Below are 14,713 nucleotides of genomic sequence, written 5' to 3' on the forward strand. Positions count from 1 at the left end.
TTCAGTGGCTGATATAGCAACCTCTCAACAAATGTTTGCTATTGGTGAAAGAAGTCTTGGAAGGCTGCCTGTTTTAATTCCTTCTTTCCATATGGGTATTTTAATTAATTAACTAATTAATTCATTAACATTTTTGTGGTTCTCCAGCGCCTTATGCATGTTAGGCAAGCACTCTACCACTGAGCTATATACCAAGCACCTGCAAACCCATTCTTTTCTTAGTGCTTTAAAAATCAACAATAGCCCATTTGGACAAAGAGAAAACAATGAGCTTATCTGATCAGAATCCTTCACTCTTTAGATAGAATAATTCTGGATTAAGAATGGGGATATGCTTTTCTGTTATGGTTGCACTCAAGGTTTCAAAGTAAAGTAAAAAGAGCATAAGAGAAAATTTTACCAGTTCATTGTGGGTTTCTATAACTAAGACATGATTAGTAGTACAACAAATTTGCCAGATGAAATACAAACCAAAAACAGGAAGTCACATCTTTAGGGTGTCAACTTACATCTGCCATCCGCTGAATGTGGGGAAGGCTTTCCATTATTTGTTGCTGTAGATCTACTACTTGACTGCTTAGGTCTTGTACGGACTGTACTAAGTCATCTGTTTCGAAAATGTCTGACAAATCCTCTAGATCTGTGAAAACTGAATGTAAAAGATTGTGCTTCTGCTCAGAATCTTCCAAAGCCCTCTAGATAGAGAAAAAAAGAAAAGAGAAAAACAAGTTGATTAAAATTTAAATCAGAGAAAATTAAAATTTGTCAGTGTTTCAAACTCCTGGTCCTTTCCATTTCCATAGTGAAAACACTGAATGCTCCCTATTGCCAATGGCCAGGGATGACTTTATAGAGTGTGTGCTATGATATGGTGCCATCCAAGTTTTGTATTCCTTATCCAAAATGCTTGGGACCTAAAGTGTTTTGGTTTTCAGAATTTTTTTTTCAGATTTTAAAACATATGCATATACATAATAAAATGTCTTAAGGATGGGACTCCAGTCTAAACACAAAATTCACTTACACAATGTATACACCCTTCAGGATATATACATATCCAGAAGGTAATTTTACACACTATTTTTAGTGTGTCTGCATTTTGATTAAGACCCATCATATATTTCAGATTCTGGAGCAATTTTAGATTTCAGATTTTCAGGTTAGGGATGCTCTACTTATAACAAGAATTATATTTATTTGACCTTCATCCTGAGTTCCTAGCAGAGAGTTTCTAAAATCCTTGGAATTTCCTGAGTGACAGAGGTGAGAAGAGTGTCATTAATTATTCATAGGTTTCTTTAAAACATGTACTAACTTTCAAACTCAATATTTCCTTTTTGTTTGTTTTTGTGATGCCGAGGATCAAACCCAGGGCCTTATGCATGCTAGGCAAGTGCTCTACCACTGCACACTTAAGATTTCAAAATATCTCAAAATGTTCAGCCTGCTAATGTAGTCTTCAGGTAATTCCATAAAAATCTAAGTGATACGAGAAAGAATATTTACTTATTCAGGTAGAAATCTAACTATAAGTCTCAAAAATTAATCAGATTATTCAGAATTTTCTATTGATCTTATTCAAATCCTAGTTAAGAGAAACAAAACTTAAAACCAATGCCTTTGACCAATAATACAATAACATTAAAAACCATGAAATACTTAAATTTAACTTTACACATACAAGAAACCAGTACATTGACAACTACAAAACATTGCTGCAAGAAGTAAAAGACTAAAATAAATGAAGAGATATACATGTTCCTAGATTGAACAGTCAATATGGCTAAGACATAAATTCTACCCAAATTGATCAACAGATTTAATGTAATCCCACTCAAAATTCCAACAGACCTCTAAATAGACATTGACAAGCTGATTCTAAGATTTATATGGAAATGCAAAAGAATAAGATTAACCAAAACAAATTGGAAAAAGTTATAGAATTTATGATACTTGATTTCAAGATTTACTATGAAGCTATAGTAATTAGGACTGTTACAATGGTAAAAGAACTGAGCAGATCAATGAAACAGAAGAGAAAACCTAGAAATAGAACCATATGTATGAGGTTAACAGATTTTCAAGAAGGTACCAAAATAATTCAAAGTTGAGAGTCCTTTTAATAAATGGTGTTGGAACAATAAGATATCCTTAGGGAAAAAGATGAACCTTGACCTTTGACACTGTTTTCCTTGATTCACCTGTATATAACAATTAACATTAAGTAGATCACAGACCTAAAAGTAAGAGTTAATACTATCAATTTTCTGGAAAATAACATAGGAGGATAGCTTGTGATCTTGGATTAGGTAAAGATTTCTTAGATATAGCACAAAAGAATAATCTATAAAAGAAAATATTGCTAAATTAGACTTTATCAAATTGGTAACTTCTGTGATAAAAGAATGGAAAGACAATAAAATAAACTCCTTTCTTCCCTTGTCCCTATTCCCTCTGTTCAGTTCACAAACTGGGGAAAATATGTGTAAATCACATATCATATGATACAGAAATCATTTTTAGAATGTTTTATAAATAACTCCTACAACTTAATAAGGTAACAATCCAATTTAAAATTGGGGGTGGGGGTGGGAAATGAACAGACATTTCACAAAGGAAGTATATAAATGACAAGGACATGAATAAATGCTAAAAACATGAGTCATTAGAGAAATGCCAATTAAACCAGAATACTGCCTTATATCACTAGAATGGCCAAAATTTAAAAGATAATACCAAGTGCTAACAAAAAGATGGAGGGGAGTCAAAAAGTTATACCACCATCTCAGAAAACAACTTGGCAGTTTTTCATTTAGTTGAACATTTACCATAAAAGCCAGCAATCATACTCTTAGATATTTATTCATTGAAATGAAATTAAAAATATATGTCCACATCAAGATTTGTACAGAAATACCTTCACAGCAGCTTTGCTCATAATGGCCTGTGGCAAGCAGCCTTCAATATGGCGCCCACGATCCTCGCTTCACAGTACTCATGCCTGTATAATCAGTTCCCTGGATTCATGATTTACTCTAATGAAATATGACTGAAGTAATAAGATGCCACTTCCCAGATTAGGTCACAAGAAGACTACAGCTTCTGACTAAGGAGTTACCTTCTCTTGTTTACACTGGGGGAAGCCAGCTGCCATGCTATGAGGTGGCCTTGTGAAGAGGCCGTGTCCCTGTGTACGGATGTGGATCTTTCGTGGCCTGTTGTGTGTGAATGCATGTGGAAGTGGATCCTGTCTCTCGTTCCCTCACAAACCAAGACTTCAGAGGAGCCCAAAGCCTCTGTTGATACCATGACTGAATTCATGAGAGACTTTGTGCCAGACACACTCCCCTAAGCTGAGCCTGGATTCTAGACCCACAGAAACAGTGAGATAATAACAACATGGTGTTTCAAGCTGCCAATCAGGGGTGTTACATTGCTAACACATAGCTCAGAATCAGGAACGACCCAAACCCTACTCACTGGTGTATGGCAGATGATTCATTCACTTCCCTAAATGGAACACAGCAATTAAAATAATGAACTCTGGATAGATGTTAAGTGAAAGAAGTCAGACATAATAAACTATGCAGTTCCATTTACATGACAGTCCAGAAAGGACAGAACTCTAGTAATAGCAAGCAACGAGGGAGGGAAAGGTTGCCTAGATAAGAGGATGAGCAAAAAGAGACAGACACAGAGTACAGAGAGGCACAAGGGGACTTTCTGGGGTGATGGAAATGTTCTTCAATTTGTTGTTGTTGGTGGTTATACAGCTGCACAATTAAGTTAGGTGTATTTGGTACATGTAAAATTATACCTCAATGAAGTTGATTTAAAAACAAGCTAGTTTACTATTTTTACAATGATCATTTGTTTTGATGATTCTTAATTACAATAGCGCTAATTGTGAAATTAGCTTTAGATCATACAAATGTATTTTAACAAATGTAGTCCAGGCAAAAAGTTATATGCAATTAAAACAAAAACTTTTTTTAAACCTCAGTTGAGATTTTTAAGAGTCACTTTAAAAAGTAAGACCTGGTAATATAAAAAATGGAAAAGAATATCTTAAAAGTAGAAACAACTATTTCCATTATGAGGACAAAATGGGATTTTCCACAGAGGACTAGAAGTAAGCTCTCGGGGACTTACTTCCCATTGGGGGATTTATTAGATCCATTCTGGAGAAAATAAACTTCTTTCTTCCCTGACCTATTCCCTCTGCTCATTTCTAGCTTATCAACAAAGTCCACCAATTTCAGTATCCTGAACAGTAAAGACACTTTTACAGCTGCATATTTGTTTCAGGAGAAGGCAGCAAAAGCCAACGGTTCTTGCCTGAGTGGTTACAGTTTTTAATTTTTAACTCATCAAAAACATTTGAGGAAAAAGCATTATTTCTCTCTCCTGTCTTGGCAGACTCTTCCAAAATGGTGAATCATAAAAGTGATTAAAGGGCTGGGGTTGTGGCTCAGTGGTAGAGCACTTGCCTAGCATGTGCAAGCCACCGGGTTTGATTCTCAGCACTACAAACAAATAAACAAAACAAAGGTCTATTGACAACTAAAAAAAAAAAATTAAAAAAGTGATTAAAAATAAAAAGATGGCATGCTCTAGGGATGTGGAAAATCAATCTAAGGAATGTGTGGTGGCAGTGAGGGACAAAGGCGATCAGAAGCAATGCAGAAGAAAAGAGATAAATGGGTAAAAATGCATTGTCTTGACAACTGTTACCACAGGACAAAAATGTGCCACCAAATCTCAAACATCAGGGAGGCAGGGAGGCAGGAAGTCAGCCACCCACTGCGGAACATGCTGTGCTGTTCTAAAGATATAAAGAGGACACAGATCATCTTGGAGGTGTGAGTTCTGTAAAAACTATTACAGAACATTTCCTAAGGGATCCTTTCCGGTGGCTGAATGAGAGAAGAAAAATATTCCTTCACAAATAGAATTTCGTGGACCAAAACCATCAGTGCTCAGCATCTGGACCACCCCTGCAAGTCATGGCCCTGCCTAGGAGAATACTTCCCTCTCTTTGTCTCTATAAGCTGACATGGAGACATAGGCGACCTGTGCAGTGCCAGGAATGAATCCTGGGATGTCAGGACTGGAAGGAACCATGGATTGGCTTTCTACTGCTATGTAACGATTACTACAAATCTGACTGCTTCAAACAAATTTATTATGTGACGTGTTCCATGGGTCAGGAGTTAAGGTATACTGTGAGTGGGTCCTGTGTTCAGGAGGCCATCAGGTTGCAAACATTCAGGTTGTTCACAGAATTCAGTTGTAGGACTGAGGTCCCTGTTTTCTTGCTGGCTAATGGCTGAAAGTGGCTCTCAGCTTCTAAAGGCACCCTTGAATTCCAATCACATGGTTCTTACTTCTTAAGGCCAGCAGGAGAATCTCTGTATGGTTTGCCACTAGGGAATCTTGTAATCAAGAGACACGATTGATCATGTATGTATTCACAACAGTGACTATCCCATTGCCACAGTCACAGAACATAACCTAATCAATGTGACTATTCTATCCTGTTCAGAGTCTTGCCTGTACTCAAGGGGGGGTGGGTGGATTATAAAGGTCATACACACCAAGGAATGAGAATATTGGGGGGCCATCTTAGAATTTCATGAACCAAAACTATCAACACTACCCAATGCAAACTTCTTACTTCACGGATGGGGAACACTGAGGCCCGTGGAAGATAAATGCTAAAATTATCCAAAAAGTCATAGAGTAGGAAAAAGAGAACCAGATCCTGATCTCCAAAATTCCTTTCTAGTGTCTGCCAATATCTCAAGCTTCCTTCTGCCTCTTAGTATGATGATAAGTGTTATGGTTTCGATGTGGTGTCCCCAAAAGCTCACATGTGAGACAATGCAAGGTTTGGAGGAGAAATGATTAGATCATAGCCTTAACCTAATCAGTGAATTCATTCCTGAGGGGATTAACTCAGTGGTAACTGGAAGCAGGTGCATGTGGCTGGAGAAAGTGGTTTATTTGGGTTTATTATTGGGCTACAGAGTATATATTTTATATCTCCAGAGTAGAGTCTTTCTCTCTGCTTCTTGATCACCATGATGTGAGCTGCTTCCCTCTGTCACACTCTTCCACCATGATGTCCTATGTCACCTGGAGCCCTGAGAAATGGAGCCAGCCTTCTATGGACTAAGACCTCTGAAACCATGAGCCCTCAAATAAACTCTTCCTCCTCTATAATTGTGCTAATCGGGTCCTTTAGTCACAGCAGCAAAAAAGCTTGACTAAAACAACAAGAAAGGTGATTTTTCAGGTAAGAAGAAGAAAAAAAAGATGACACTGATTGGCTAACCCAGTGACACTTGTAGAGATTCTCTCACTAACAGAAAACACTTACCTGCAGGGTGCTGGCATGGTGACTCAGGGTTCTTGAAGAGTCATAGCGAGCAGGATTGGCCAGCAAACGACTGGTATTTTCTATCCAAGCCTGTGTGTTCTTCAAAAGATCACTATACTCCTCCATCTTAATTGTGGCCTGAGAAAGAAATGTGGGACCACATTTAGTCAGATGCTGGTCACTGGGGTTGGACGGTTCCTGAATGGAGAGTCACTTGAGATTAGTCAGTGATGTGTTGGGCCTTTCAGGCCCCATGGCTGACAACACTGAAGACAGCACTCCAGGTGAAAACCCTCCCAACTTTTCAGACTGATTCTGACTATGGTGGAAAGAACTTAAGAAGTTCCACCCTGATGCTGTGGGCTTCAGCAAGGGTTCCAAGTCTGCCTTGCAGCTAGCCTGATTCCCATTTATTCTTCTTTCTGAAAACTGGCTAATACTTCCTCTTGTTCAGGGTCTTTCCCTATAATGCCCCATTAATTCTCATTTTGTCCCATTATATATATATATTTTGTATCAGGGAAGGAACTCAGGGGTGCTTAACCACCGAGCCACATCCCTAGTTCTTTTTTTTTTTTTTTTTTTTTTTCTTTTTTTTTTTTTTTTATTGTTGGTTGTTCAAAACATTACATAGTTCTTGATATATCATCTTTCACACTTTGCTTCAAGTGAGTTATGAACTCCCATTTTTAGCCCATATACAGATTGCAGAATCACATCAATTACACATCCATTGATTTACATATTGCCATACTAGTGTCTGTTGTGTTCTGCTGCCTTTCCTATCCTCTACTATCCCCCCTCCTCCCTCCCCTCCCCTCCCCACCCTTCTTCTCTCTCTACCCCCCCTATTGACCTTCATTTCTCCCCCTTGTATTATTTTTCCCTTTCCCCTCATTCCCTCTTGTATGTTCTTTTGTATAACCCTGAGGGTCTCCTTCCATTTCCATGCAATTTCCCTTTTCTCTCCCTTTCCCTCCCACCTCTCATCTCTGTTTAATGTTAATCTTCTTCTCATGCTCTTCGTCCTTTTGTATTTTATTTAGAAACAGGGTCTCACTGAGTTGCTTAGGGCCTTGCTAAATTGCTGAGGCTGGCTTTGAACTCGTGAGCCACTGGGATTACAGGCGTGTGCCACTGCACCAGCCCATTATATTCTTGTTAGACTAGGATCCTATCTTTGCCAGGCTACACTCACAACTCACCAAACCATGGCCACCATTTAGAATGGTGTAGAGAGCGATCTTGTTCCTAAATGGCAGTCCTTTCCATTGCTGGCTCCCTCCCTGGATTCTGGAGACTCTCTGCCCTGAATTTCCATCATTGGTCTTCCTCTACCTATTGGGCCCCAGCACTTCCTTGACTCCTGTGGTTGGCTAACTTTTGGATTCTTGGTTGTATCAGCCCAAGCCAACTTCAGCTGCCCCAGCCCACGGGAGCCTACCGTGTAGCTCTAGTTTCAGCTCCTATAAGTGGCAATTTGTGTTCAGCTGCCTCTGAACATTTTTTGTTTTGATTTGTTTTAAACCTATCTCAGGACTTCCACGTGCTGTAAGGCTAGCATGTGTTACACCCCCACCTTATTTAACTGTGAGGTTCTGGTTTCTGCTCTCTGTGAGACTTGCTGGTACTTCTGGAAAGGAATCATCAACTTATCCATCCATTCTTGAGCCTGTCCTGGGTTCTGTTCAACGATGTCCTGAACTTCAGAATCCAGCTCGTTTAGCTTGGAATGCCAGAGATCCAGCTTGTCCCACAGTTTCTGGAGAAGGACATTTTTAAGTCAGTTTGAATGAAGACTGCCATGTTAGATGGTAGTAAACCCTAGTGTTCACAGGCATTTGGAAATGCTATCAAAAAACATCCCAGGCCTACTTATTAACTTAGATTCACATTCACTGTCTTTCTGCACTAACCTAACTGTAACTTCATTCATTCTAGTACAAATTATCTGCAAGGGACAGAAAGACCTTGATATTTTCCAGGGATGAGTGACAGCAAATAAGGACAATAGAGCCCTAACCTTTCAAGAGTGATGAGGTAAGCATTATGTTTAAAAAGGGATATTTAAAATGGGTGTGGTGGTGTGTGCCACAGTCCCAGCCAACTGGGAGACTGAGGCAGGAGAACCATTTGAGCACAGGAGTTGAAGCCTAGCCCAGGTAATACAGAAAGACCTCATCATCTCAGCAATAAATAAAATAAATAAACAGGCTATTTAGACCAGAATATATGTGCAATACATTTAGAGACAATTTTATCAAGTGCCAAAATAAAATTAAAAACAAACAACAAAAACTGCCTCTTGAGGGGCTGGGGTTGTGGCTCAGTGGTAGAGTGCTCACCTAACATCTGTGAGGCACTGGGTTTGATCCTTAGCACCACATAAAAAATAAAAAAATAAAAAGGTATTATGTCCATCTGTAACTAAAAAAAAAAAATAATAATAATAATAATAATAATGATAATAAACGAAAACAAAAAACTGTCTCTTGACTTGGAATTAATGAAGTGAAAGGAAGTCCCAGCTGCGTGCAATAGTAGTAACTGCTTTTAACTCTAAAAAAACAATTTTGAGAAATGGGAAAATCTAACTTGTTAAATTAGGTTCCTCTGCTTAAGAGCCAAAATTGTACCTAATGACATACCTAATGAGCCACATTCTTACATAGTTTTTAAAGTCCAATTATATTAAAATATTTCCTAAAAATGTAGATTACAATAAGAATATACATATAGGCATTTACTTGGGAGTTCAGAGGTAGAATATTATGTCTGTTTTACTTAAGATTTTATTTCCTAAGATATTTTACAAGGGAAACAAATTCGGATTTTTTTTATTTTCCTTTCCCTCCCCAACTGGGCAATCTAAAGAAAAGCCATTAATATTTTTGATATCCTAGTTTTTTTACATCAATCTTCCCAAGATCCTTACTGCCATTCACTTGTGGAAATGATAGCACAGTCAGATTCTCCCAAGAGCTGAGATAGGTGCCCACCTTGGAAAAACCAAGAATAATTTCCTACCAACCCCCTAGGTGGTCTCTAATCAAGGATGCACCTCTGGATTTGGTGTAGGACCTTGGTGCTTCTAATTCATCCAAAGAATTCACCTTGGGATGGATTGAATTGGGGGTGGGGGTGGGGGGTGGGGTTATTTGTCAGAAATACCTAATGCTGAAGTGAGCTGAGGAGGATGTTACCTTTTGAATTTCTTGAGCTTTCTCAATGTTTTCGTTCTTCTGCTGCAACATATTTTCAACAAGCCGAAGCCCACTGTTAATTTCCTCTATTTTCCTGTTCATTGCAAATGATGGTGAGCTCTTCAAGACTTCATCACTAATCTGTTATAAGGGAGAAAGTTGAATTTGGCTTAGAGAGGGTTTCTGCTCTCTAATCCCAAGTTCACACAATAAAAGCAGTACTCACTCTTGTTGTTGTTTTTTTTTTTTTTAGTGGTGCTGGGGTTTGAACCCAGGGCCTTGTGCACGTGAGACAAGCACTCTACTGACTGAGCTATATTCCCAGCTTAAAGCAGCACTTACTCTATAAGGACTAGAAGAAAAAATTACAAACCAGACTGGCTAATGCATTAGTGAGACAGTAGTAGATTAGCCAACTGCTAAATGTCAGCTGTGTTCACCGGACCTTTTAAATATAATCTATAAGTAAATTAATGAGGGGGGATAGTAGAGGATAGGAAAGGCAGCAGAATACAACAGACACTAGTATGGCAATATGTAAATCAATGGATGTGTAACTGATGTGATTCTGCAATCTGTATATGGGGTAAAAATGGGAGCTCATAACCCACTTGAATCAAATTGTGAAATATGATATATCAAGAACTATGTAAGGTTTTGAACAGCCAACAATAAAAAATTAAAAAAAAAAAGTGAGAGGATCATCTTTTATGGAAGAATTTAAAAACAACTAATTCCTGATGAGGTGAAAAGTATAATTCTTTTTCCTGTTATACACATACTAATCCTTTCTTTTTCTTTTTAATCCTTTCTTGAGTGTATTTTGTCCTGTAACCATTTCTTGATTTTTTTTTTGCTCAATTTTCATCCTGATTTTTTAAACTGATAGAAAAAAGTTGCCCATTCCTTTCCAAAAATTTCAATATGAGAAAAATAATTGGCATAATTTTATCATACTGAGATAAACTGATTTATGGCATCTGCATCATTTGGGGATTTGGAAGAATAAAATAATATTTTAAAAACAAAAAAAAACAAAAAACAAAAAAAATAAGTAAATTAATTACTTTAAAAAAAATTCAAAATTGTGTTGGGCCACTGTACTGAGAGGACTCTTTGAAACATACCCCTATGGATCAAATGATATAAAAGAATTCCTGGGGGATATGTTATACAACCCCTCCATTTTAGAGAATATTCTCTGCACAGATCTGTTTTTATTAAAACAATTCCCAAGCCAATTTAAAAACAAAATGTAATTTCCACCTTAATATTCGTTTGGGTGGAAACAGTCTTCTAAAAGCAGCTATTTCCTGAGGATGCTGAGCTTAATTCTTCTATGTGTAACTGTTTCTAATGCCCACTTTCCCAGCAATCAGAAATCTAGCTGCTAAACCAGGCAGTCTTTTTTTTTTTAATCTGCATGTTAAAACAACTAGTGCCAAGAAAGATATTAAAAGAATGCTGAATGTATTATTTTTCCAAATACTTGATTAATTTGTGTTCTTGTTTTTTAAAGCTATATGGATAAGGTTTTCTTTAAGCAGCTACTAAATAACCAAATAATACTATATGCTTTTGTATAACTCTTTCAGTCGTCACTGTAGCTGTATGACCACGGAGAATAAAACAACCCCAAGCAGATAAGAGTACAGACACAGAAACAGAAAGACGCGCTAAATGACGTGTAAAGGTCACACATCAAGGTCGTGGCTGACTTCGTCCTAAGAAGCCCTCAAGTCCCCAGACTATCCTAGGCCCTACTTGCACGAAGCTGTCAAAGTGTTTATTCCATGTTTTTATTCCATGGACCATACCACAGTCATGATTATTATAAAAACAAGCCTCTCTTTGACCCTCTATTATTTTTCTTCTTGCTGGCTGTGTTACAAATTACCACAAAATGGAGGTTTCTGATTTTGGGGGCAGTTACTCTCTTGGTAGAAATGCTTACCATTTAGATACATTAGGAAAGATTATGATTTAGGAAAGTCAATAGCCATCTGAATTACACACAGAGATGTGTCTGTTGTCTGGGTCCTTGAACTTCCTTTAAACACTTCCCACAATAAAAATCAGTGGCTTTTTGTTACAAATAAACAAGTTCACAGTGGAAATTTTCAACCTTAAATGTGAAAGATTGTTTTTTATTACTAACTTACTTCATAGAGATTTTCACATAAAGGATTTATGACAATAACCCTTAGTTTCTACTAAAACATTTAGTAATCTTTTAAAGTAAAACCAATAGCACACAATTCTTGAGAATGTACCTAATAGGTTTTCTTGTATGTTAAATCAAAAAAGACTTATGTAACTATATATTAGGAGATTACATTCTTTTTTTTTTCTAGGTTAAATGTTTCTAGGAGAAGTATAGGACAGATTCTAGAAACTAAGTTTGAATCCCTTCTTCCTTTTATTTTTGGTGGAGTTGGGGGAGATTGAACCCAGAGGCACTTCACCATTAAGCTACATCCTCAGTCCTTTTTTTATTTTGAGACAGGTTGCTGAGACTAGTCTTGAACTTGTGATCCTCCAGTCCTAGTTTTTGAAATCTGACATTTTTGTACTTGAAGAGCTTTATTTATTTATTTATTTATTGGCACCAGGGATTCAGCCAAGGGACACTTAACCACTAAGTCACATCTCTAGCCCTTTAAAAAATTTATTTAGAGAGAGGGTCTCCCTAAGTTGCATAGGGCTCCACTAAATTGGTGAGGCTGGCTTTGAATTCATGATTCTCCTGCCTCAGCCTCCTAAGCCACTGGGATTATAGGCATATGTCACTGTGCTGAGCTTGAAGAGCTATTTTAGCTAACAAGTTATGGGTGCTTTAATCTTAAAAAAAAAAATCACATAAAAATCATTCTGTGAATGCTGGGCCAAATTTTTTTTTTTTGTTCTGATGGATTTGGGCTGTCTTTCTAATATCCAAGAAAATTGGCTTGCTCAGCTCAGCTCCTATGTCCCTGGTGTTATAAAATATTTCCTACCTTTGTTCAAATCTGGACTCTCAGGTATAATGATTTGCCCAGGTATGTTTTGTGAGAATTTTGTTAACATCATCATTAGACAATATTTGCTAAATACTGTTCCTAGTGCGACTTTTATTCTTCTTGGTTGTAATTTCAAAATGTTTCAGGGAATCCATCTTAAAGCAAAGTATTATTTGTGTCCAAAAATTTTAAGTGTCTGTACAATCAAAAATAATTATAAACCAAGGAAGAGATAATATGTAAGTATTTTTTTTTGAGAGAGAGAGAGAGAAAGAGAGAATTTTTAGTATTTATTTTTTAGTTTTCAGCAGACACAACATCTTTGTTTGTATGTGGTGCTGAGGATCGAACCCGGGCCGCATGCATGCCAGGCGAGCACGCTACCACTTGAGCCACATCCCCAGCCCAATATATAAGTATTTTAAGATGCAAGAGAAGAAAAACTAAGCATCTGGATGACTAAATATATACAGATTAATATTATGTTATTTAAGTCACTTATTTCAAGCCTATTAATCTCAGTGTTCAATACACAAAACTGCCATTTAACCAAGCTCAAACCAGTCAGAGCTAAAATCAGGGCAAATGAAAATGTGGCCTTAGAGAACATTTTCTTCTAGTCATTCAACCCCATAAAGGACAGTACAAGTAAGAACATTATTATTACCTTCTCATCTATGTCTTCTAAAGCTTTTCTGCATTCCTCCACCCGGGACTCCATCTCTGCAGGGACTATGGTGTACATTTCACAGTACTGGATTCGCAGTTTTTCCATGATACTCTTAAAAGTGAGCTTGCCTTTCTTAAGAATGCTCTGAAGCTCCTAAAAACGTCAAGAGAGTTTCCACACTGTGTGGGGAAAGTTCAGCTCTAAAAAGCAAAAGCTGCTTTCCAGCTCCTCCTGGTCCTCGTGATCCAAAGAAGCAAACTTTGCTGGACAAAACTCACTATTGTTAGGAGTTGACTGAACCCAGGAGATACTTGGTTTGGTCAGAGGATGCTTTCTAATTTATAAGAATTAAACCTGATCTCTCTTCAGAGTGTCAAACCATTGTGGCAAAAAGACATTACAAATGTCCCCTGCTTCCAAAGTACCTCTAGGATTAAACGGTATCTCAGTCGCAGCACGGATCTTAAAAGCTACAAGTAGCAAAAAAAGTTTCAAAGAAGTTTTTCTTTGGTGTTGTTATTAACTTGTTTCTATTTCTACTTCTTCCTACATTATCATCACAATGAGTCAAGGCCACTAAAAGCCCACGCTTGAAGCAAAAGTGTCCCTTTCTTGTAATTAGACAGCCCAGCAGAGCTCAGCTTTTTTCAAAAGGGAGGGTTCCAGTTCCTTACAAAGAATGCAGGTTTGGGGAGATAAAAGAAACCTGAACAAACAGTCCATTGGTTGTGGCCTAGAAATAAAATCTGATCTACTGTTCTCCTCTAGTAATTATAAAGGAGAAACTCATTTGTTTGGGAAAGTTTCCCAAAGATCAAGTGGAAAAATACTTCTTGACTTTACTGTGGCTTTTCTGTTGTTTGGTTTTTACAGTAGCTGTTCAAGCATTATTTGTTTTAATGGACTGAGTCACTGTGCTGACGCTGAGCGATTACAATTTTAAATGACTCTGGGATGTGTCACAGATTCTCCTTTATTAATCTAGAAGGAGAAAGTTAAAGAACAAAGCCATCCAGACACAGGTGGACTGGTGTGAGTGTCCTCCTGCTTTATCTAGACTCAGGGAGGACAGGATGTCATTCAGGGCTAAACAGAGCTGGTGCCTATGGGAGGGCTCCTGGACATCAACACCAAAGCTCTGGTTCACCGCAGCTTGCAACTTCTGAATCAGCTTCCAAACATAATTTTTGACTGTTACCATTGAACTGGAATGTGAGATCGCTCTGAAGAAATGAGCTCCCAAATGACTCTCGGTATGTGCATGCCCGTACCAGAGGCAAAACACCATGGCCTACTAAAATAGTTTAACATGCTACCCAAACGGGGTCTGTTCACCAAACACCCTTGAAACATGCTTGAAAAAGGGCTGTTTAGTCCACACTCAGCCTGCTCTCAATTTTGCTCATGGTCCCCTGGCTCTGCCCACAACATACCATAGGGCCTTTGCATGTGCTTCCCC

The 14,713-nt window shown here is 37.8% G+C and overlaps 1 protein-coding gene across 7 annotated transcripts in view; it reads right to left on the reverse strand.

Annotated features, from left to right (window-relative positions):
- The window catches only part of Syne2 (spectrin repeat containing nuclear envelope protein 2), a 336,172-nt gene that overhangs the window by 121,599 nt on the left and 199,860 nt on the right, over window positions 1-14,713 (reverse strand). For 6 of the 7 annotated variants that reach the window (XM_046461328.2, XM_046461327.2, XM_046461326.2 and 3 more), the window contains exons 54-58: window positions 13,252-13,407; window positions 9,586-9,726; window positions 7,962-8,144; window positions 6,383-6,520; window positions 510-695 (exon numbers count right to left, since the gene is read on the reverse strand). In XM_046461328.2, coding sequence (XP_046317284.1) covers window positions 510-695; window positions 6,383-6,520; window positions 7,962-8,144; window positions 9,586-9,726; window positions 13,252-13,407 — 804 coding nt within the window. The remainder of the gene's footprint in view (window positions 1-509; window positions 696-6,382; window positions 6,521-7,961; window positions 8,145-9,585; window positions 9,727-13,251; window positions 13,408-14,713) is intronic. The other variant, XM_046461329.2, reaches the window with a different exon arrangement.

Source organism: Marmota monax, unplaced genomic scaffold (assembly GCF_021218885.2).
Source record: "Marmota monax isolate L192 unplaced genomic scaffold, Marmota_monax_Labrador192_F-V1.1 WCK01_AAM20220418_F8-fsc00001, whole genome shotgun sequence".
In the NCBI taxonomy this organism is placed as follows: Eukaryota; Metazoa; Chordata; class Mammalia; order Rodentia; family Sciuridae; genus Marmota; species Marmota monax.